General features: G+C 40.1%; 1 protein-coding gene across 1 annotated transcript in view; it reads right to left on the bottom strand.

Annotated features, from left to right (window-relative positions):
* Positions 1-25751, bottom strand: part of CDH2 (cadherin 2) — a 486773-nt gene that overhangs the window by 129880 nt on the left and 331142 nt on the right. Inside the window, exon 3 of the mRNA XM_033933790.1 lies at positions 7203-7429. Coding sequence (XP_033789681.1) covers positions 7203-7429 — 227 coding nt within the window. The remainder of the gene's footprint in view (positions 1-7202; positions 7430-25751) is intronic.

The raw sequence follows: 25751 nt of genomic DNA, 5'->3' as shown, positions 1-25751 counted from the left end.
CTGCCTTGTTTTCTATACATTTCTGCATGTTTACTGCCCTAAACAGGTGCATAATAACTCATGAGGTAAAATGTGTGGGTCCCCTTTATCTGTTCACTATGTAGCGTAAACAATTGCATCATACTGATGCCACTTTGCACAATAGAAAAATAAACAAGCAGCAAATCCTAGTGGTCAGTTATGACATTTAGGCTCCTTTTTATCAAGCTGCATTAGGGTTATCACGGGTAGCTGCGGTTAAAGCTCTCACACTAATAGGAATTCTATGAGCTTTGGAGCTTTTACCACAGCGGCCTGTGATTAAAAAAAACACCCCAAAAAACACCCTATCGCAGCTTGATAAAAGAGGGCTTTATTTTGGTACAAATTACCCAAATTTGTTTAAATTATGCTGTTTATCAACAAAGACAAAACCTAGGGGGTTCCTTTTTTTTCCTACCACTATAACGGTATAGAAAACTGAATGAACAAGAGCTTATGTGCTAATATTGCGCTAATTGGTTAGTGTGGCAATGTAGCTGCGCTGTCGGATTAGCACAATACTCACCTACTCTCCACCCCTAGTGGAAAGCTTGTGCTAATTCCAAAACTACCATGAGACGCCTGAGCACCCTGTGGTAGTGTTTTTTATCCTGTGGCTAGTTCTTACCCAGCTTAGTAAAAAGGCCCCAATGTTTTGGTTTAAGTTTTTTCATTCCTGCTATTAAGAGTAAAAAGCATAGTTAATCACTCGTAGCAGGTGTTACCCAAGGATAGCAGGCAGATATTCTCACATATGGGTGATGTCATCCATGGAACCCGACAGACAGAACAAAAAGTGTACTGTCACATTAAATCTTTAAGACTGCCCACAACGTGCACATGCTGGTGCCTTCCTGCCCAACGTCAGGTTACGGGACCATCAATTCAGTAACAAAGCTATGAAGCCAACTAGAGAAGGAGAGAGGGTTGTGAGAATACCTGCCTGTTGTCCTTGGATAACACCTGCTACAGGTAAGTAACTATGCTTTATACAAGGACAAGCAGGCAGTATATTCTCACATATGGGTCTCTTAGCTGCCAGGACCATGCCTCTGAGAAGAGGGTTATTGACAACTACCATAAGCCTGGCGAAAGAAAAAAAAAAAAAAAAAAAGGGTTCGAGGGAAGTAAGTGGAGAATAAATTTTGTAGAACTGCTTGGCCAAATCGACTATCCCATTCTGGAATGATTCTCCAAACAATAGTGGTATGTGAAAGATGTGAGTTGAGGACCAAGTGGCTGCTTTATTGATGTACTTAATGGGAGTGGAGCGTAGATGAGCTACTGAAGTTGCCATTGCTCAAACTTTATGTGCAGTGACCCGGCCTCCAAGTGTCAGCCCAGCCTGAGCATAGCAAAAGGAGATATAGTCTGCCAGTCATATGGAAATTATTCTCTTGGTGACATGAACTCAAAGTATGTTAAGATCGAATGAGAGGAATAGTTGAGTAATTCTGTGAGGTTTAGTCCGATCTAAGTACTAAACAAGAGCATGTTCATAGTCCAAATGTGTGGAGTGCTGCTTCACCAAAATGAGAATGTGGTCTTGGAAAGAAGCCCAGGAGAACTATAGACTGGTTCAAATGAAATTCTGAGATAACTTGCAGGAGGAACTTTGGAAGAATGCGAAGAATTACCCTATCATGGTAGAATGTTGTATAAGGTGGATATGATACAAGGCTTGAAGTTCATTGACTCGGCGTGCAGATGTGAAAGATATAAGGAACAGTACTTTCCAAGTGAAATGCTTGAGAGATGAGGTTGAGAGTGGTTCAAATGGAAGCTTCATCAGAGTGGTAAGCATGACATTAAGGACCCAAGCCACAGGAGAAGGTTTGAGAGTGGATTGGTATGGTAAAGGCCTTTCATAAATCTGGAAACCAAAGGGTGTACAGACATTGGCTACCTGGTTGTCTGTTCGGATGAATATTATTTGACTGAGGAGGCGATCTTGTAATATGTGTAGAACATTATAAATTGCTTGAAGCTTAAGATTGATGTGGAAAGTTTTCTCATGAGGATTCCAGCTGCCTTTAGTATGGAGGCTGTTAGGTGGGCTCTCCAACCTAGCATGGAAGCATCCGTTAATATTTTTTGATGTGCTGGAATGTAGAATAGAAGGCCTCTGGAAAGACTGGCCAATGAGAACCATCACTGAAGGGACTGATGAAGCTCAGAGATCACTTATAATCATTGGGATAGTGTTCCGGTGGCTCGAGACCATTGGGTCAAGAGCGTCCACTGATTTTCCCTGAGATGTAGATGGTCAAATGGAGTTACATGAACTGTAGATGCCATGTGACAAAGGAGACACATCAATTGATATGCAGTGATGTGGTGGAGAGAGGACATCTTCCTGAAGATATGAATCAGTGTGTCAACACTCTTTTGAGATAGAAAGGCACAAGTTTGAGTTGTATCTAGAAGCAATCCAATAAACTATAGAGTCTTAGTGGGTTGTAGATGGGATTTCTGGTAGTTGATTGCAAATCCGAGAAGTTCCAATAAATTAACCGTTTTGTATTCATGGCCTGGAGAGCTTCCTGAGGTATTAGGATTTGATTAATCAGTCGTCCAGGTAAGGAGGTAAGGGAAGACATGAAAACTGCATGAGCGGAGGAGTGCTGCTACCACCACTAAACATTTTGTGAATACCCTGGGTACTGATGCTAGTCCAAATGGTAGTACTTTGTACTGGAAGTGGCATGTTCACACTCGAAAGTGAAAATATTTCCTGTGGGCAGGGAGGATAGAAATATGAATGTACACTTCCTTGAGGTCTAGAAAGCAGAGTCAGTTTTCTTCTCCAACAGTGGTAACAGAGAGACCACGCTAAATTTCTCCTTCACCAAGTATTTGTTGAGAGCGCAGAGGTCCAGCATTGGATGGAGACCTCTGGAAGTTTTTGGTATAAGGAAATACTTTGAGTAGAACCCTCAACCCCTCTCCTACAGAACTTGTTCTATGGCAATGAGCTGAAGGAGGGCTAAGAATTCCTGGTGAAGAAGGGTGTTCTGGTGGGAGATTCTCTTGGAGGATAATTTGGGGGTCTTTTCTGTAAACAAAGGGCATCACCCTGGCTCACCACTTGAAAGATATAATAATCTGTTGTTATAAGGGACCACTGATGATAATTGTGGGTGAATCAACCTCCTATACTAGGGTTGCTCAAGTCCGGTCCTCGAGATCTACTGGCAGGCCAGGTTTTCAGGATATCCACAATAAATATGCATGAGAAAGATTTTCCTCTACAGCCTTCTTGGTATGCAAATCTCTCTCATGCATATTCATTGTGGATATCCTGAAAACCTGGCCCGCCAGTAGATCTCGAGGACCGGACTTGGGCAGCCCTGTCCTTTACATAGAAACTGTGGCAAAGGCTGAGTTATGTTGACAATTTTATTATGTGGATGGATTTGAATGCATCTTAGATATGAATTATGAATCTATGTCTTCTTTTTATATTATGGAGTTCTTTATAGTTTCTATTTATTTAATTTGAATGTAATCCATGAGAACTTTTGCAAGATTTGGTGGAGTATCAAATTTTAGCATAAACATTATGGAGTCACAAAGACTTCTGCTGTTTAGATTGAGGCTATGATTGGGTCTTCTGCTGCCTCTGTTGACTGGGATGCCTTTGATTTGCTGAGTAACTGGATGAAGAAGGCAGGTTAAATCTACATCTGAATAGTAAACGGAGATTCAGAGGTATTAGAATATCTCTTTGGTTAAGATTGTGCTGACTTAGTGATGACAAAGAAGGTCATGCAATCAGTATGTCTTTTGAACTTCTGTGTTGCTCTTCAATTCGATCTCCAAAGATATCTCCTATACAGGGAATATTGGAGAGCTGGTATGTTGATGTCTAGGTCTGAACTTCTCAGCAATGCATGCCTATGCATGTCAATAGAAACTGATGAGGTGTGAGAGATTATATTGAAAGCATCAAAAGTAGAGCATAATATGTAATTTTTAATCTCTAGATCTAGAAGGTCATTTGTCAGATGTTAATAAGAGTTAAGATGTTCTGATTGTATATATTGTTCAAAAGATGATATTTGTTGGATGAGTGATTTCAAATAAAATGATATATAGAAATTATAGTTCAAAATTCTGTTGGCTAGAATGAAGCTTAGAAAGACTATCCATCCAAATCTATCCAATGTTTTACCCTCTCTACCTGGTGGAGTACTTGTGTTAGTTCTGGAATTGTTCACTCGTTTCAAGGCAGGCTCTACAACCAAAGACTGGTATTATAACTGTGGTCTGTCAAAGCCTGGGCAAGACTAGATTCTGTACAGGGTATCCAACTTTCATGGAGCTATTGGAACAGAGAATAGAGATTCCCAGTTTTTGAAAAGACTTCCTTCATAAGATCATAGAGAGGAACTTTTATGCAGTCTTTGGGCCACTCTATAAAGACAAGAGCATCCATGAGTTCAGATTCCATATTAATTGGAAGAGCCTGCCCCAGTCATCTGATAAACTTTGCAAATGACAGACTTTCTGGAGGTGACCTTTAACGAGATGGTGGAGGAGATGATCAAAAGGAATCCTTTAGCATTTGTCTGCAGACAAGTCAGGATAGTTGCTAGAAGAGTGTGGTGACAGGTCTGAATCATACTCTTCCATGTCAGCACTTGCAGAGATACACTCAAGGAGAGCATCGAGGAGAGTGTCGAGTGTGAGATGATGAGTTGTGCTCCCTGGAAGAAGATGGATGTCTCCTCAGTTTGGACTCTCAATGTTGAGATGTCTGAGATCAATGCCTAAATGGAGTTTGAGGGCAGTACTCAGACTGAGCAGAGACTGGGTTGTCGATGCAGGTACTTTCGCAGAATGAAACTGCAACATCCCAGCTAATTCTATTTGCAACAGCGTTCAAAGCTGTTCTTGCAGAGATGGCACCGGTTCCAATATTGACAAGGGTACATTAGGCACTGGTTGCATTGGGTGTCAAGGCGTTCAGGACTTCAGTGTCAAGGCATGACTCAGAGGAGACACCAACTGAATAGATGTGTCAATGCTTAGATAGCGTCCAGGGTGATGATGCTTGAAATGTTGCCAGTGCATGCTTGGATAGGCAGATGTGCTTGTGTTTCTTAGCTTTCTTACCAGGCTCCCCAACCCTGGTAACACCAACAATGAAGTGGAATGGATTGTTGATGCCGTTGGTACCAGTGTCGATGTGGAGTAGATTGAGGTTGAGCATCTGTGTCTCCAGCTATAATTGACTGTCTTTAAGCGACCTCTTCTGCAAATGAGCACAGAGCTTGAAGAAGACATCTCAATGGTCAGGACCTAGGCACTTGGTATATCAATTATGTGGGTCTGTACCTGAGATGGTCCTGTGGCACTGAGTGCACTGCTTGAAGCTGCTAGGAGCCCTGGACATTGATGGAAAACCCACTGATGCAAGATCAAAGGAATCTGATCCAGGGATGTCGAATATAATAATAATAACAACTTTATTCTTCTATACCGCCACAGTTGAATGACTTCTAGGCGGTTCACATCGAAGAAGGCTGGAAAATCAGTGAATTACTGAATGCAAGAAGTGGGGATACAACTTATTATATAAGACGTAGTTAAAAGGACAGCATATTACACCGAGATTAACAGAGGGAAAAATAACATTGTAAGTGGTGAGGCTTCTGTTTAGGAGATGAATTTATCAAACAGTACGGTTTTGATTGATTTCCGGAATGTGCCGTAGGTCTGTCTGGCTCCATTGATGTAATTGCCCAGCCAGGACTCCTGTTTGTTTGCCTGGAACATGAAGGATCTGTCCAAAAAGGATTTGTATTAGTAGCCTGTGATCTTTGGATATGTAATTAGGTTTCGGTTTCTGGTTGGTCATGTGGAGTTGTGTAGTATGAAATTTGGTAGTAGGTAAGAAGGCGCTAGTTCCCAGACCTGCTTGTAACAAATATAGGCAAACTTGAACATTATTCGCGCCTCCATTGGTAACCAGAATAGATGGGTAACTAAAAAAATGTTGATGCTTCTGGCCTAAAAACAGGCTGAAAAGCATCTAAAGACAAAATAGGTAAAAAATAAAAATTTTTTTAAACTGAATGGAAAAGAAACTAAATATAAAAATATGATTGAAAGTAAGGAAAAAATTAAATGGGAAGGCACAAAAAATTCACTGGTTTAACGCAGTTAGAGAGACTCTAAGGAACAGTTTCTCAGCTCCACAGAAAATTGAAAATGAATGGTCCTATGAGCCAATGTTGGGCAGGGAGACACCAACATGTGTGCGGTACGGGAGTCTGGGCATCGAGCCTACAACTTAAAATTACATGACCCCCCCCTGAAAATAATAAAAACACAGAGCAGATCAGAAACATATCTAAGCATCTTGCCTGCAGAAGAAAAACTGAGGGGGCAGGAGCAAATCTACTGGGAAGGAGGCGGAGTTGTAAGACGAGTGATATCATTCTGCAAGCAACATGTGGATTCAGATGCATAACCCTAGCATTCAAGATTACAAGACACATTGCACTTGGAAAATTTAATTCAAGTTCTTCATATCTGCAAACATCCTCTAAAAGATAACTTTTCTTTTCTTTTTTTTTTGCTACATGAAGTATTTTAATGCAATCTATTTAGCTCTATTCATCTTACTGTTTGATTGACAACATTAGTACAGGGCCTGGAAAAAATTTACCACATAATACTAAGAAACCAAAACAAGAAAAAACTGCAGAGCACTGTACAAGATGCAGGCAATGTTTATTTCAATAAACAATTTGTTGCGTACAAATAGACCACTTTAGGTAGGCAAAGGGACTCAAAAGTGACAAGCCTTACAAAAAAAAACGCAGCCCATAGACCAGGCAAAATTGTTGCATATATATCCTTTGTCACCTTTTCAGGGACCCCTGATGAAGATGTGTTGATCGAAACATGGACCGTGTCGTGTCCCTTTACCTACCTAAGGTAGTCTAATTGTATACAACAAATTGTTTATTGAAATAAACATTGCCTGCATCTTGTACAGTGCTCTGCAGTTTTTTCTTGTTTTGGTTTCACTGTTTCTTTTCTACAGACCCGTTGGATTTTTTTTTCTTTTTGACTGCTATTTGATACTAAGAGCATACACTATTTGTGATACAAGGCACTGAAACTTCTTTTGCCATGTGTTTCCTCAGACTCAAGTTGAACAGCCATACCTTGAGTGTCTCCTGATCCAATGGCGTTCTTCCAGACAGCTTCACAACTGTCTGCCACTGCTTTAGAGTCACCTCATCCTGTGCATATACCAGGAACTCCATCTGCTCAGCAGGAAGGGTAAAGGTTCGGGCTGCATACACCACACCATCTCCATCCACCAGGAAATTGCTCAAGTCACTAGTCCTGTACTGTATTCTCCTGTCTTCACTGCAGTCAGTAAATTTCACTGCAAAGATAAATACAGATAAGACTGAATATAAGACACTTACCAAGTCATTTGCGTGATCGGTGAAGCAGGCAGAAAGCTGGCACTCCATCAAGAAAGAAAATCTCAGATAAAACATGCACAGAACTGTCAGCAGTATTAACATACTACTATGCTTGTTTTGCGCAAGATAAAATAAAAGAAACTCAATACATACACACGGGGGATGTGACAATTTGTTTGACTTGAAATTCAATCAAGCAGATGGCAGCTTAATTTCATTCCACAGAAAATGAGTGGATTTAAAAAAAATCTCTTGCAAATTCCTTTGAAGTTTTTGCCACAGATATATGGAAATCCACATCCGATTTCTGTGACTCCGCTATGGGGTTTACCACAAACCAGTTTCCAAATTTTAGAAAAAAAAAACACAATTTTGGAAATGAACAATTTTGGAAATGAACTAGAGATTCAAAAACATTATCTGCATTTCCAGAATTAGCTCATTGAAGTTTTGCTAAATTGTGGAAATACCTCATAAAGGTACAAAAAAAAAAAAAAAAGGACAATATGTGAAGAAGTCTGGGAAACAAGATATTTACACAAGTTCTAAACTTTAAAAGGCATATAAAAATAATGATCTTATGACTACTTTCAATGCATCAGAGCACCAATAATAGTAACACTGCCCATTATGAATGCTAAGAAGACTTTCAAATACATTTTATTGATAAGTAGCTTTGTGTAATAAACTAAAAAAAAAAAAAATGCATATTTTGCTTACTGTCAAATTTGTCAAACATTTTTATAGATTATTTTAGAGGTAACAGAGATGGACACCAGCATGCAGTCACAAAAAAAATAAACTTTTACCTCATCAACTGAACATTAGCAGAAGGCCAACTTCCTGTAAGGTGCTAGTCTTCAACTAAAAACTGGATTTGACTGAAAACTGTTCAATTTTCCAATTAACAATACAAAACAAAAAAAGAAAGTAGCAAAATAAAATTAGTGGGGAAAGCGGGTGGAACATAGCTCATGGAATATTCCAACCTCTCGGCATGTAAATGCATGTGTGAATTTATGGGGTTTGGGTGTTTGTATGTTAGGTGTGTGAGTGCTCATATGAATAGGAGCATACAGGTGTGTGATTTATTTGTCTCTGATCAGGAAAGAAAATGAGAAGGTTAGGCAGTTTGAAAGGTAAAATACCTTGAAGCTATATGCTCAAAACTCACCATACCTTTAACGATCAACGCTAAACCAATTTTAGTGTCATAGTATATTAATTATTGATGCCCAAAATGGCTAATCAAGGTCTTTTCTGTGGTTTCTAATTGCCTGTGATAATCATATGTAAACAGATTACAAGCTCATCAATATTAAAACGAGCACTCCAATCAATGCCCGGATGAGGCACAAAACTGAAGCGCCGGTTTTTAATGCTCCAAAATCTCCGACAGGTCTGGAGGTGCTGGTAGTGTTAAAAAAAAAAAAGCCACACCCATCATTATCAAAAGGAGTTTGTCCTTATGTTTTTTAAGAGGGTTCTTATTCATTATAGAAGTTCAAAACATAATTATTCCGTATGTTAATGGAATGGGAACTTCAAGAATAAGATTTATTTTGCTCCATATGGATTTCCAAAAAATTAATATTAAAGGGCATTGAAATAAAAGGTGATCTAGAGTTCCCACCTATAGATTACAGTGCCAGCATTTATTTGAGTTTACATTATTTACTTTGTGTAATCTCACCGGCGTCCAATAAACTCTATACAATAACGTTTGTTTCATCGATGCAGCTGAAAGACAGTGCACTCGGGAGTTCCAAAGCTGGGGGCCATTGTTTTAATGAGATATTATACTGTGTCTCCAAGCTTCAAATATCTCGCAGACCTGTCTAATGTTTTTTATTTGAGTATTCACCTAGCAACTTGTACCAATTAGAGGCTTGGTGACCTTGGAAGTTCACTTGAAAACACAAGAATTGAAAGTTATGTTGTCCTATTAATGACCTCCTTTCAGGAAAACCTTTTATAATTGCTTGTTTTAATTGTAGCCATTTAAAGCACTGATTTCTTGGTAAGTCAAATGTCTGCTGTAGTTGGGTGAAAGATAGCAGATTATTTTGGGGACATACATCATCTAATGTTCTAATACTGGCGTTTATCCACTCTTTCCATAAGATTTTTGAATTTGCTATCATAATTTTAGAATTCAACCATAGAGATTGAAATTTTGTTTTCTTAACCGGGAGTGGCAACATAGCATCCAAAGATCTTAGAGTCTTCCAAGTAGCTTGAAAAATTATATTATCTTTATAGATCCTTGGAAGTCCAATACTTAATAAGTGATTAAGTCAGAGTGGAGCCATCAGATTCGTTTCAAGAGCAAGCCAATCCGGGAAGCATTCTAAAAGTTCTGGAAGAACTCAGTACATACCTTGACAAAGAATATTTGCTTGATGATACTTATAAAAATTTGGAAAATTGATTCCACCGTTAAGTTGACTTTTTTTGTAATGAAGATAAGGCAATTCTAGGGGTCTTACCAGACCACAAAAAATCCAAAATAGTTCTATTTATTTTTTTTAATAAAAGATCTGAAAATAGATAGGAAGCATACTCGTCTGGTAGCAAATTACCGGCGCAATCATAATTTTAACTGTTTGTACTCTCCCCCACCAAGTAAGAAGTAACGGATTCCATTGCTCACACATCTCCTTAACCATTATCAATATTTGTTTTTCATTGGCAAGAATAGTATCATCTAATGTTCTTTGGATTATTATTTCTAGGTATTTTATTCCATCATCTTTCCATGGGAATGGAAAAGGGTCAAATAAACCTTTAACACTATGAACATTTAACGGGAGGACTTCAGATTTGTTTCAGTTTATCTTATAACCTGAGATGGTTCCAAAATCAGTTGAAGCAAAGAAGGAATAGATAATTCTGGATTAGTCAAATGCAACAAGATATCATCTGCGTAGGCAGAAACTTTGTACATTTGACATGCATATAAGATTCCCTTTATATCCACTGCTTGCTGAATTGCCAATAGTAAAGGTTCTAAAATAAGATAAAAATAAGGGGAGAAAAGAGGCATCCTTGTCGAACTCCCCTCTCTAAAGGAAATTTTTCAGTAAAAATGTTATTGATATATAGTCTAGTAGAAGGAAAACTATAAAGTGTTTTTATCATTTGCACAAAACTATGCCCAAACCATTTCATATATTGATAAATAAAAGACCATTCAACACGGTCAAATGCCTTCTCGGCATCAAGAGACAGTGAAAAAGCTGGAACATCCAATAAATTTGCCAAATTAAGTACATGGAGAGCCAATATAGTATTATTAGAGCAGTGGTCTCAAACTCAAACCCTTTGCAGGGCCACATTTTGGATTTGTAGGTACTTGGAGGGCCTCAGAAAAAATGGTTAATGTCTTATTAAAGAAATGACAATTTTGCATGAGGTAAAAATCTTTATAGTTTACAAATCTTTCCTTTTGGCTAAGTCTTCATAATAATATTGTAATTTATAGCTAAAGAGACATATGATCAAGAAACTGTTTTATTTTACTTTTGTGATTATGATAAACATACCGAGGGCCTCAAAATAGTACCTGACGGGCTGCATGTGGCCCCCGGGCCACGAGTTTGAGACCACTGTATTAGAGAAATATCTGTGAGCAATGAAACCCGTTTGATGCATACCGATGATATAAGGAAGAGCTTTTTCCAATCTAAGAGCCAAAAATTTAGCTAATAATTTCCCATCTACATTGATTAATGATATTGGCCTATAATTAATCACCATCATCAGGTCTTTATTTGGTTTAGGGAGTACTATTGTCAAAGCTTCAGCCATGGATCCAGATAACTGACACTTTGACAGTTGTGTTTGATATAATTTAAAAAGATAAGATAATAAACTGGATTGGAAAGATTTATAGAATTCCACAGTGTATCCGTCATTTCCTGGTGCCAAACCTATTTTGAGAGACTTCAATGCATTTTGGATTTCAGGAAAAGTTATAGAAGCATCAAGGGAATCTTTTATGTGATCTGGAATTTTAGGTCCCTTAACAGATTGTAAAATGCTTGAATTTTCACAGTTGCAACATAAACATGGCCTTAATAAATCAGAAAGTTTTAGATGGTTGCAACTGAAGCATGCCATTCAGGCGGGGTTCCCTAAATGGAAAAACCTTAGTAATCAATTTAATATGGAGTTCTTATGCTTTCAGGTGGACTTCTTGGGTCACCAGGCCACCCAGTTATCATATGATACTGTGCTGTTTGGTATGGCAATGAGAGCAAAAAGTCAGATTTCTACAAATAATAACAAATTACTACTTATAATGACTGGGGCTGCTATTCAACAAATTACATATAATTGGAAAAATTGGAGTAGATTAAATTATAATTTCTGGTGGAATTCCTTATGTCAGGTTTATATAATGGAAATTTCAGGATGTGTGGGATCCATTTACAAAGTATTGTACCGATTAGATGGCATTTTATTTATTTATTTTTTTTCCCCTTAAATTTATAAGTTCGATTGTGAGGAGGGAGGGAAGGGTAAATTTATATTACATATTGTATAAGGTATTGATTATATGATAAGAAAGGGTGGGAAGGGTGGGAGTTAAGAACATAACATTTGTACCATTGATGATTAAGTGATAATTATTGTTAATTTGTTTGAATATTTTGTTACACTTATTGTAAATTTGAAAATGAATAAAGAATTGGGGGAAAAAAAGATTGTAAAAATTCTTCAATTTTGCTAGTATTTTTGGTATCTAAATCAGAGAAATACAGTTTTTTATAATATTGTAGAAATTGGTATAGAATATCAGACTGCTTAGTATATATTATGCCCTTTTCATCTTTAATAGCAGTAATCTTTTCTCTCCATTTTTTTACTTTAAGGTAATTTGCCAGGATTCTCCCTGCTTTATTTGAGTTACCATAGTATACAGCTTCCTGTAGAAACAGATCTTTCCTGAATAATTGACTACTAATGGTATTGTATTTGTATTTAGCAGCAATCATTTTTTTTAAATAGCGTTTTAAACTGTGTTTTTTCACTTAACTTAGGTGCTGTTTAGAAAATCCGGGCCAAAACGTTTCCTAGTATGTATCATTTTTAAATTGTCATTTTATTCAAGAACATAAAATTGGGACTCGGATATCAGCCATACATTCAATTACTACTTCAACTCAAATAACTACAGTACACCTAGAATTGTTGGCATAACATTGGCCGCAGCTTTATTTATATCAACTTATTAAATTCCAGAACCAAATTCAATAGCTGATAACAAATTTCAGCATATATCAAATACAAACTTGTAAACTAGCTCCAGTATACAATATATTACTTTATAAGATTTTTGTGACTTACGGTGCCGTCAAGCCCCTTAACTCGCGGCGGTGTCACCCACGAGTCCATATTTCAATTACTCCCATATCAAGTCTTCACTTCACCCCTTCCAAAATAAATGTTCATATCTAGGCCCCAGCACTTAAAGCTACGACCGACCTCAGAACACCCATCCCACTCAAAACCCAATAACAACCTCACTAGGGAGGGAAACTCCGCTCCCTGCTCCTAACCTTCCTCTTCTCCTATTCTCTCACAATCCCTTCTTCCCGCCCACCAAATTCACAAAACAAACCCCCTCCCCTTTCAAACCTTTCTGAGCCCACCCTAATCTTTCTTCCATCAAATCAGCTAACCTTATTTCTCCAATCTCCTCCCTCTTCTTATCCCCCACCAATCCTAGCCCTTCCTACCTCAGCTTCTTTTCTTCCTGCTCTTCCTCCAGCTGTCCTTCGCCCAATGTTATCTGCCACCCAGCCAAATCTGGGTGGCTCCCTTTATTTACAATTTATGTAGCGTTGCAAATAACTATGAGTGCAACTTCTTTGGTAGTAAAATGATGTACAAGTGTACTTTTAACAACACGTTATCAGCACTGTTAAGTGGCTAACAGTGACATATGTAGCTGCCAGTAGTCATATGCTTTAGGAAAGGGGGTGACTGCAAGTGTTTCATTGATCAGTAAACAAGGTGCCGGAACAAAAAAAAGTTTAAGAACCTCAGATACAACTGAATTAGAACAGAAACAAAAATGATAAAGGGTATGGAATGCATACTCTGTGAGGAAAGGAAATAGAAGCTGGGACTCTTCAACTTGGGAAAAATACATGGCTGACGAGATATGACAGAGGGAAGAATAATCCAAATCACAGTTACTGGATGCTAGGGTCCACCTTGGGGGTTAGCACCCAAGAAAAGGATCTGGGTGTCATCATAGACAATATGATGAAACCTTCCACCCAATGTGCGGCGGTAGCCAAAAAAGCAAACAGGATGCTAGGAATTATTTTAAAAAGGGATGGTTAACAAGACTAAGAATGTTATAATGACCCTGTAACTCTCCATGGTACGACCTCACCTAGAGTATTGCATTCAATTCTGGTCTCCTTATCTCAAGAAAGATATAGCGGCACTAGAAAAGGTTCAAATATGATAAAGGGGATGGAACTCCTATCGTATGAGGAAACCATTAGGGCTCTTCAGCTTGGAAAAGAGACATCTGAGGGGAGATATGATTGAAGTCTACAAAATCCTGAGTGGCATAGAACGGGTACAAGTGGATCGATTTTTCACTCTGTCAAAAATTACAAATACTAGGGGACACTCGATGAAGTTACAGGGAAATACTTTTAAAACCAATAGGAGGAAATATTTTTTCACTTAGAGAATAGTTAAGCTCTAGAAAACATTGTCAGAGGTTGTGGTAAGAGTAGATAGCGTAGCTGGTTTTAAGAAAGGTTTGGACAATTTCCTGGAGGAAAAGTCCATAGTCTGTTATTGAGAAAGACGTGGGGGAAGCCACTGCTTGCCCTGGATCGGTAGCATGGAATGTTGCTACTCTTTGGGTTTTGGCCAGGTTCTAGGAACCTGGATTGTGGCCACCATGAGAACGGGGCTACTGGGCTTGACCTAGTAAAGATATTCTTATGTTCTTATTAAATATTGAGTGAAGTCGAATGGATACATGTGAATTGCTTGTTTACTCTTTCCAAAACTCCAGGGACTAAAGGCACACAATAAAGTTAAATAGTACATTCAGAACAAATCAGAGAAAGTATTTCTTCTCTCAATGAATAATTAAGCTCTGGAATGTGTTGGCCAAAATGTGGTAAAAGCCATTAGCGTAGCAGGATTTAAAAATGGTTTGGACAAGTCCATAAACCATTATTAAGATGCGTTGGGAAAATCTACTGCTTATCCTGGGATATGCAACATGGAATATAATTTACTCTTTTGGGAACCCACCGGATACTTGTGACCTGAAATGCCTGCTGTTTGAAATAAGATACTAGGTTTAATGGACTTTCAGTCTGTCCCAGAATGGCAATGCTTTTGTTCTTATGGACTACCCTCTAGGGCCTGACACCTCATTTCTACACTTTCTCTCTTTTTTTCAGGCTCAACTCTCCCCATATTTATCCCCTACTTAGTTTAACCCCATTCCTATATTGCTTTCTGTTCTCTAGGTACACCCCCCAGATTTTTCTCTGCTCTTTCGTTGTTGGTTTTTTTTTTCTCTCTCTCTATTGCCCTTTCATCTATTATTTCCTTTCTGCATTTTGTTCTCTCTCTCTCTCTCTCTCTCTCTCTCTACTAGCCACTGAGACTTCCTGGCTCAATCTCTGCCCTCCTAAGTATGCTCTCCCCACCCCTCTTTTAAACTGGCAAAAAGCTATGGGAAAAGAGTGGCACATAGGATTACAAGGAGGAAGACATCTTAATACTGGAGGAAGAGAAGCATCCTAAACCGGGTTGCTCTCTACCCTTAAGTAAATCAAATTCTTTGAAAACTGAACAAGATGAGTTTCAGTCAGCCGTAAAATAGGGAATTAAGGTGCTGATCCAAAAAGACAAGATATTTCTGGCATCCAGACTTCCTTACAGCAGGCAAGCATAGATGATAGCAAAATCTGTGCAAACCTATGGATGTGTCTTCCATCAAAGTGGTGCGTAAAATCACAAAGGTAAGTTGAACCAGCTGATCCTTCTTTATGGGAAAAGATAATGGTACTTGGACTGTGTGCTGTAACTATTTTGTTAATGATCTGTTCAGTAAGAGAGACTATTTTTTTTGGAAACCACACTCCTAGTACCCAGCATGTTACTAAGCATGAATAATAAACAGGACACGGCAATAACCTTTATTGAAAGGCCTTACAGAGAAGTTTCTCTGATCTCCCTATGACTAGAACCCATCAATATAAATTTTCTTTCTGCATCACTGAGACAGCCAAGTGATTACATATTAAAGGATGCTTTGTGTTTATACCTCAAAACACCACTGGGTGGTTTTTTTTTTTTTAATCTTTATTCATTTTTATACTTCCAACATACCACTGTTAAAAAAAATAAACTTTTATTACATATACAGTCGACTCCACCTAAGTGCAGGTTGGTTAAGTGCACGCTTCGGTTATCTGCATCCTACCAACATGGTCCCGTTTTTTTTTTTTTACATTAAAGTCAATAGACATAAACTCCGGAAAACTGCAATTCTGATAAGCACACAATCCACTTATCCACACTGATGTTATAGGTCCCTCCTCTATTTGTTCACGTTACGTTCACTCTGGTTAGAAACATAGAAAGATGACGGCAGAAAAGGGCTATAGCCCATCAAGTCTGCCCACACTACTGTCCCACCCCATTAAGTCAGAGTGCTGCTCGACCCACGTAGAGATCCCACGTGGATGTCCCATTTATTCTTAAAGTCGAGCACGCTAGTGGCCTTGATCACCTGCACCGGTAGTTTGTTCCAGTAATCCACCACCCTTTCTGTAAAGAAATACTTCCTGGTGTCACCACCAAATCTCCCTCCTCTGAGTTTTAGCAGGTGCCCCCTTGTGACTGAAGGTCCCTTAGGAAAGAATATGTCGTTTTCCACCTCGACACGACCCGTGACGTACTTAAATGTCTCAATCATGTCATCCCTCTCCCTGCGCTCCTCTAGAGAGTAGAGCTGCAACTTGCCCAGTCTTTCCTCGTATGAGAGACCCTTGAGTTCGGAGAGCATCCTAGTGGCCATTCGCTGGACCGACTCAACTCGAAGTACATCTTTACGGTAATGTGGCCTCCAGAATTGTACACAGTACTCCAGATGAGGTCTCACCATGGCTCTGTACAGTGGCATTATGACCTCAGGTTTACTCACGAAGCTTCTATTGATACATCCCATCATCCGCCTTGCCTTGGATGAGGCCTTCTCTACTTGTTTGGCAGCCTTCATGTCTGCACTGATGATTACTCCCAAGTCCCGTTCTTCTGAGGTCGTAGCTAGTGTTTCTCCATTCAAGGTGTATGTTCTGCATGGATTTCTGCTGCCGAGATGCATCACCTTACACTTCTTTGCATTGAAGCCCAGCTGCCATTTTGAGGACCAGTTTTCCAACTTGATCAGATCCTGCGCCATACCATCCGTGAGATCGTTTTCACCTACTATATTACACAGTTTGGCGTCGTCGGCAAACAGCGCTACTTTTCCCTGAAGCCCTCGGGTCAAGTCTCTTATGAATATGTTAAAAAGGGATGGCGCCAGGACTGAGCCCTGTGGCACTCCGCTAGTCACCTCCGATGTCTTAGATAGGGTGCCATTGACCACCACCCTCTGAAGTCTTCCACTCAGCCAATCATTGACCCATGCCGTTAGTTTCTCACCTAACCCCATCGATTTCATCTTGTTTAATAGTCTACGGTGTGGGACACTGTCAAACGCTTTACTGAAATCCAAGTACACTATCTCCAGAGACTCTCCCGAATCTAGCTCTCCTGTCACCCAGTCAAAGAAGCTGATAAGATTGGATTGGCATGACCTTCCCCTAGTGAATCCATGTTGACAGGGATCCCTCAGATTCTCCTCATCCAATATCGTGTCTAATTTCCCTTTAAGTAGAGTTTCCATGAGTTTACACACTATTGATGTGAGACTTACTGGTCTGTAATTCGCAGCCTCCGCTCTGCAACCCTTTTTGTGCAGAGGAACAACATTGGCAGTTTTCCAGTCCAGGGGGACCCTTCCCGTACTTAGGGAGAGATTGAAGAGCATGGCTAACGGTTCCACCAAAACATCGCATAGCTCTCTGAGCACTCTTGGGTGCAGATTGTCCGGTCCCATGGCTTTGTTCACCTTGAGTCTTGACAGTTCTTTGTAAACATCAGCTGGTGTGAACTCAAACTTCTGAAATGGGTCATCCAAGCTTTGCTTTGCATCCAGCCAAGGCCCATGCCCTGGTGCCTCGCAGGTAAAGACTGAATAGAAGTAATCATTCAGTAGTTCTCACGTGAATGAGCTACGTATTTCAGATCAGTAGTCTAGGCCTGGCCAGGTGTTTGAACTTTCGGAACTGCACTAGGGCGCTGTGTGGAGAAAAATCTTTGTCTTCGGCTGAACGTGTCGATGTCTTAAAGAGACTTGACCAACGGGATAGTCAGGTCTCTATTGCAAAACATTACAGCGCTCATCTTAGCCAGATTTCTTGGATTCACAAAAAAAAAAAAAAAAGCAAGCCATATTGAAAGACTGGCAAAACAACAGCAATCCTACCAGGAATCGGAAAAGAATTGGAAAGGCTGGAGACGTTGAACAGGCATTGTTGCAATAGTTGCTGAAGCTAGACATCATCAACTGCCAATCAATGGGCCTCTGATGATGGAGAAAGCAGCACAGCTATCCGAAGAACTCGGTGTAGAAGACTTCAAAGCAACAAACGAATGGCTAGAGAGATGGAAAGTTTGTAACGGCATAAAATTTAAGAAGCAGCATGGTGAAAAACAAGACACTGATGAGTTTGGTGCAGAAAGATGGGTCATGGAAGTCTTGCCATCAGTCATTGGTGGATATGAACCATGCAACGTTTTCAACGCCAATGAAATGGACCTGTACGAGTGTACCATCCCTGATGGAACATTGGCTTTCAAACACAGAGAAACTGTTGGTTTCAAGGTGCCAAAGTGACGATTGACATTGCTGCTCAGTTGCAATATGGACGGTAGTGAAAAGCTCGAGCTACTGGTGATTGGAAAGAATTGAAATCCTTGGTGCTTCAAAAACATTAAATGCCTGCCTGTTGAATATGAAAGAAACAAAAATGTATGGATGACGGTGACACTGGATAGAATAGTTGCAGAAACTTGACAATCTGATGAGAAGGCATAGGAGGCACATTGTAATGCTGTGTGATAACTATGCAGCAAACAGCAATGACATAAGACTAACCAACATCAAACTCATGTTTCTGCCACCAAACACGATATCTTTGATCCAACCAATGGACCAGGGGATAATCGTCAACTTCAAACGTCATTACAGGTCGCTCATCTTAAGATATGTGATGGCAGTGATTGATGCAAGCATGGAATCCAGCCTATGAGCTGCTGAAAAATGCGAGAAAAATGACGGTGCTTGACTCTCTTCACATGGTACGGGAGGCGTGGAGTCGACTCTCATCATCAACGATTTCAAATTGTTATCGACGGGCGAGCTTCGTTCACGCATCTGATGAGACAAATGAAGCTGACACTTCATCCAATGAACTCCCAGTTGGACTCTTGCCACAAGAGTTTGAGCTGTATGTCGCCATTAACAACGATGTGCCCACATCATCTGACAGCACTAATTCCAATATCTGTACAGTCATAAAGGACACTGCAGACAACCAAGAATCTGATGAGGATGGAGATACTGCTGCGGTCATCACGACTATTGAAACACCTGCAGAGATTGTTTCCTTCTCGGATGTGCTAAAGTCCTTACACACGCTGCGTTGTTATCTGGAGATAAATGGATGTTACAACTATGGACAGTTTTACAGCATCAGTAGTCAGATATTGTGCAATCTGCGTGCAGAAAACAATGACTGATTATTTCAGTAGAATGTTGGTTTAAAAAAGGTTTACAGTGTATTGCATTTGACGGAACAGTGCTGTTTCTGAAACTGAACCGTATTAAATTGTGTGTTTTTTGCTAATTAAAAGTTTTATTGCATTTGACTACAGCGTATTGTGATGGGCCGCCGCGGGAGAATGGGCCTGATGGGCCGCCGCGGGAGAATGGGCCTGATGGGCCGCCGCGGGAGCGGACCGCTGGGCAAGATGAACCTCTGGTCTGCCTCAGCGGAGGCAAATTCTTAAGTTCTTATAGGTTTGGATAGGTACCTGGAGGACAAAGGGATTGAGGGGTACAGATAGGAGTAGAGGTAGGTTATAGGGATAGGATTAGAGGCAGTTACAAAATTAGTCAGGGACCACTGTTCAGGTAATGGGCCTGATGGGCTGCCGCGGGAGCGGACCGCTGGGCAAGATGGACCTCTGGTCTGCCTCAGCGGAGGCAACTTCTTATGTTCATGACTAAAAAGTGGTACTCCGATTAAGCACACACTCCGTTTAAGCGTATGTCGCAGTCTGGTCCAGAGGGCTTGCACTTAAGCGGAGTTGACTGTACAGACTTGTGGCAAGTGGAGTAACAGCTTTAATCAGTTGTCCTGTTTCTACGCCTTGATGATGTTGCGGGGGGGGGGGGGAGGAGAAATACTGAATACATTAAATCTGATAGTTAAGAGAGATATGAGAAAGGAGCAGAGGCAAAACCAGCTCTGTGTCTGTGCTCAATAGAATAATAGGAGTGGTCTGAAAACCAGGAAAGTCAGGGTTCATATTCACATTACCGTATTTTCACGCATATAACGCGCGCATTATACACGATTTTTACAAACTGTGCGCGTTATACGTGTGAGCGCGTTTTACAACTTTTTTTTTTCAATCCGATCCGGCATCCGCCCTGCAAACCGGCATCCTCACCCCCCCGCTCGCGTCACCCCCCCCCTCCCCCGCGATCCTACATCCCCCCAGCACCGCAAAACATCTCTTACCCGATTGGGCACCGGCACCAGCACCAATGCACAGGATGTGCCAGTGCCAGAGAGAGCGAGACCAGAAGGCTTTGAGCATGCGCAAATGCTCAAAGCCTAGTCCAGCCCGGCGCAGGAAGAAGGAGGATCTCTCTCGCACCGTACCGCCCAGCCCAGCCCAACCCAACGAGGGAGGATCTTCGGGCACTGGCACTGGCACATCCTGTGCATTGGTTCTGGTGCCGGTGCCCAATCGGGTAAGAGATGTTTTGCGGTGCTGGGGGGGGGATGTAGGATCGCGGGGGAGGGGGGTGACGCGAGCGGGGGGGGGGGAATGCTGGATTCGAATGAAAAAAAAAATGCTCTCTCGGGTAAGCGAGCGGGGGGGAGGATGCCGGTTCGGAGTAGGCGGGAGGAGGTTTTAGCATGCGCGGTATACGCGTGTGCGCGCTATATTAAATTTTTTTTACATAAATTTGTGTTCCCCGCGCGCTATACCCGTGTGCGCGTTTTACATGGGTGCGCAGTATATGGGTGAAAATACGGTAATTCAATGTTCTGTGAATGAAAATATCTAGGTAGTTTACACTAGATACTAAGGGCTCCTTTTATTAAGCTGCGGTAGCGTTTTTAGCGCGTGCTGAAGATTAGTGTGCGATAACCCCTGCGCTACGCGGAAAAACTAATGCCAGCTCTATGGAGGCGTTAGCGTGCGGGGCATTGTAACGCGCGCTAAAACTGCTAGCGCATCTTAGTAAAAGGAGCCCTAAATTAAAATCGCAGACTGGCCACACAGCTATCCTAGCAGAGCAGTGGGGCACCCTAGGGGGGACTGCACCGCAGTGAGCTTCACTTAAAAAGTCCCAAGTACATATCTCACCATAACCCCCTTATGGGGAGCCCTCAAAAACTCATCCAAATAAGCATTTTTGAGTGAGCTAGATGATTTTTGTGCCAGCAATCATTTTGTTTTTGAAATTTTTACAGTTGTTTCTTATTTAACTCCAAAGCAGAATATATGTTTAAATGTTATTTGTAGTATTGCCCTAGCTCTTATCTATATTTGTTTAGAGTCGTTATTTAGTTTTAGTTGTTTTGACCCATGTCTATTATGGTATTTACAAATAAAGTTTTATTTCTTAGAAGATCATGTGACCTAACTTCAGTTTAAAAGCTAGTCTCTGGCAATGAATAGACTAATGTAAGATCAGAGATTTTCCCTTTGTGTGGAGGCTCTGGCAAGTTTTTCTTTTCTTCTCTCTCTTTCATAATGATTAACTTTTATTTAAGTTAATGATTGTGCCTTGTATTAAGACACATTGACTGATTCCATATATATACTAGTGTTTTGTTTACAGCAGTGGCTCCCAAACCAGGTCCTGGAGATACCCCAGACAGTCAGATTTTCAGGATATCTACAATGAATATTCATGAGAGATTTTTGCATGCAGTAGAGGCAGTGCATGAAAATCTCTTTCATGAATATTCATTGTGGATATTCTGAAAACCTGACTGGCTGGGGTGTCTCCAGGACCCAGTTTGGGAACCACTGGTCTACAGGTTATGAATTTATTTTTTTAGAACTACTTCTGATATTATTTGTTTCTAGTTTTTAAGTTTTACTAATAGATAGATGCACAAAACACGATCTAACACTAACACTGGTTTTTAAGTTATTGTTTATTTATGCTAACATGTTTTTTATGTTAATAATGTTTGTAGATGTTCTATTAGTTTAAGTGTTTGCCCCTGAAGAAGCCCTGCTGGACGAAACACAACTTTGCCAGGTGCCTTTTTATCTTGGTTATTCTGCAATAAAAAAATTTCAACAACTTTCCAACATGTCTACTTCTTCATCATCATTAGTCTTATTTGGCCTATCAGACAGCTTGCCCATCTGTGTTTTTTTTTGTTGTTTTTTTTTGGGGGGGGAGGGTACTATTCTTAAAAGGGCTAGGATATATCTTCCCATTTTTCTAATAAAATGTTTTGCAGAGATGTGTGTACAAGGGGATAAAAATCTTAAGTTTTGAACTGAGATTTAGTAAAATTATTGAATATCTGTCTAGATGATTTTAAAATGTGTGGGAGAGATTGTGTTAAATATTTTAAGAAAATAAGCATATTATCTATATATAATGAAAGAGTGGTTTTCTTCTGCTACAGTTATACCTTGTATTATATCTTATGTATGTTCAACTTGCTATTGCCAAAGTTCTATCGTAACTGTAAAAAGTAATGGTGATAGTAGACATCCTTCCTGCCCACATCTCTCACAAGCTAATAATTTCCATTAATTTATTCAACGTATAGATGAAATTCACCTGCCAAAGAGAAATGATGCATTTAAGTTACATAGAAAAATGATTGCACATAAAGGACAAATGGTCTGCCCATTCGCAGTAACCATTATCTCTTCCTCTCTCTAAGAGATCCCATGCCTTCTTGAATTCAAACACAGTCTCTGTCTCCACCATTTCCTCAGGGGTTCTACACATCTACCATCCTTTCGGTAAAATAGTATTTCCTTAGATTACTCCTGAGCCTATCACCTCTTAACTTTTCATCCTATGCCCTCTCATTCCAGAAATCGGTATCTTCATAAACAATTTTTCCCTCCAACAATTATAAAACACCTAAAAATTTAACACAGTCAAACATTTATAATTTTTTTTTTAAGTCACCTAAATGAAGACAAATTTAAAAAAAACGATAGACAACTAAATGTCATATTTCAGACAATATTATTCAACAATGTCAAGTCAGTCAAGGGTATGTCCTGAAAGGCAGCAGTTCCATAAGGAAATACTTGGGAGTACTATGCATTAACCTTCACTGTCTGAAGCCAGAAGGAAAATCCATTCAAGACTGAGCTTCTCTTGAATGTGATCTCATACCATAAATTCACTCCTTCACCAGATAACAGTGCCGCCAGCCAGACTTACTGCATTTAAAAGACAGCAGGAAAGCTACCATTTTCATTCTTCTAAGAGGTCAACACTACAAGTAGTAGAGAGAGGAAATTTAGAGCTAATTGCATGTCTCATGTTTCAAAAAATCTGGGTTTCTACCTTCTTCTGTTTCAATTGCTATTATTCCGTGTCCAGATTCACAGCATATTAAGACATGAAGAATGAATCACTATTAGCTGATGACATATTCTTTCGAGAGGTTAATTTATTTCCTATAAACTCTTCTAATTACAATTGAATATTTTTGACCTTTGTCTGCTCAGTGGGCAAACAGCCCTTTCTCAATCCATTCTACAAGCACGTCTGACAAATATGACATCTTCAGATGAAGAATGCTAAGGCTTAGACCCCCTCCTCTACTTCTAGGCAGACAAATTAAACCTAAAGTATTAGTGATGGCTTCCAACAGCACACACAGCATGGAGAAAAACAACTGCGAGTTTCTTGGATACAGTACACATAAATCTGTTAGGCACATTTCCAATACCGATTCATTTTACAAGCTACACAGACGCATTATTTATTATGCAATTAAAATATCCATAAAGTATTTTGAGAATTTGGTGTTTGCAGATTGTTAACCTCTGTAGCGAAAAAAAAAAAAAAAAAAAATCATTCCTAGAATAAAAGATAAAGAGGAGAATTTTGGTTTCATAGTTTATGCCTGAAAAGACAGACTATACTGTCTAGGTCTAACCTTGCCATGGAATTACTATTTATTGTTCAGATGCATACCCAAGAAATACATTTCAATTCACTAATTGGTTTGGGATTTCTATGTCAGAGAAGGAGCACAGGCTTCAGCATTTCTTGATTGTAAGATAAAATGGAACATCTGAGTCATTTAGTTGAGGCTAAGAGCCTGCTCAACATAGGAGGTTACCACCCTAACATTCAACCCCACTGGGGGCACGAAGATATTTGAACCATAACTAAAACAGAAGGCTTACATCTCCAGAAAAGAAAACAAACGTGAAGGCACATTCGTGAATCCCTTCTGCCCACTGACTTCCCCCAAAGTATGTACAAGCAGATCACTGGGAGCACAGCCAGGATAAGTGCAAATACTGTTACTTTTCTCTCACCCCTAATAAAATTACAATGGGGTTGAGGGATGAGAGTAAGACGCTGATGGTGACTTCCGCTTCTCCTTTCATTTGCCTTTATTTCTAGCATGATGCGTAGCAGCTTGATTAAGGGCTCGGGGACTGCACATGTACTTCAGCACACATGCGTAGGGACAGACTGACACACAGAAGAAAGGAATGAGACAAATGGAGGTGAAGGGTTGAATTTTGGTAGATTTCAGAAGAAGATGAACACTGCACTCAGAGGATGGCACCTAAAAGAGTTCCTCTCATAACCAAGATTGCTAGAGATCACGCATACTTAGCACACCAAACCCCTCACCACAGGTCTTAAGAACATAAGAATAGTCTTACTGGGTCAGACCAATGGTCCATCAAGCCAAATAACCCATTCTCACTGTGGCCAATCCAGGTCCACTCCTTAGTACCTGGCCAAAATCCAGGGAGCAGCAACATTCCATGCTTCCAATCCAGGGCAAGCAGTGGCTTCCCCCATGTTTTTCTCAATCTCCAGGAAATTGTCCAAACCTTTCTTAAATCCAGCTACACTATTCACTCTTACCACAACCTCTGGCAATGCATTCCAGAACTTAACTATTTTCTTAGTGAAAAAATATTTCCTCCCATTTAAAAGTATTTCCCTAGTCTTTGTAATTTATGATGGAGTGAAAAATCAATCTACTTGTATCCATTCTACTCCACTCAAAAACTTGAAAGAAAGGATAGTGTATTTCCTTGAATCTAATGGGTTACAGGATCCGAGGCAACATGGCTTTACAAAAGGTAAATCGTGCCAAACGAACCTGATTGAATTTTTTGATTGGGTGACCAGAGAGCTGGATCGAGGACATATGCTAGATGTAATTTACTTGGATTTCAGCAAAGCCTTTGATACAGTTCCTCATAGGAGGCTATTGAACAAACTTGAAGGGCTGAAGTTAGGACCCAAAGTGGTGAACTGGGTCAGAAACTGGCTGTCGGACAGACGCCAGAGGGTGGTGGTTAATGGAAGTCGCTCGAAGGAAGGAAAGGTGACTAGTGGAGTCCCTCAGGGTTCGGTGCTGGGGCCAATCCTGTTCAATATGTATGTGAGTGACATTGCTGAAGGGTTAGAAGGAAAAGTGTGCCTTTTTGCAGATGATACCAAGATTTGTAACAGAGTAAACACCGAAGAGGGAGTGGAGAATATGAAAAAGGATCTGCAAAAGTTAGAGGAATGGTCTAATGCCTGGCAACTAAAATTCAATGCAAAGAAATGCAGAGTAATGCATTTGGGGATTAATAATAGGAAGGAACCGTATATGCTGGGAGGAGAGTAGCTGATAT

This window comes from Geotrypetes seraphini, chromosome 2 (assembly GCF_902459505.1).
Source record: "Geotrypetes seraphini chromosome 2, aGeoSer1.1, whole genome shotgun sequence".
Taxonomy (NCBI): Eukaryota; Metazoa; Chordata; class Amphibia; order Gymnophiona; family Dermophiidae; genus Geotrypetes; species Geotrypetes seraphini.
The sequence above is the reverse complement of the archived record's forward strand: the minus strand, read 5'-3'. Positions and strand labels throughout refer to the sequence as shown.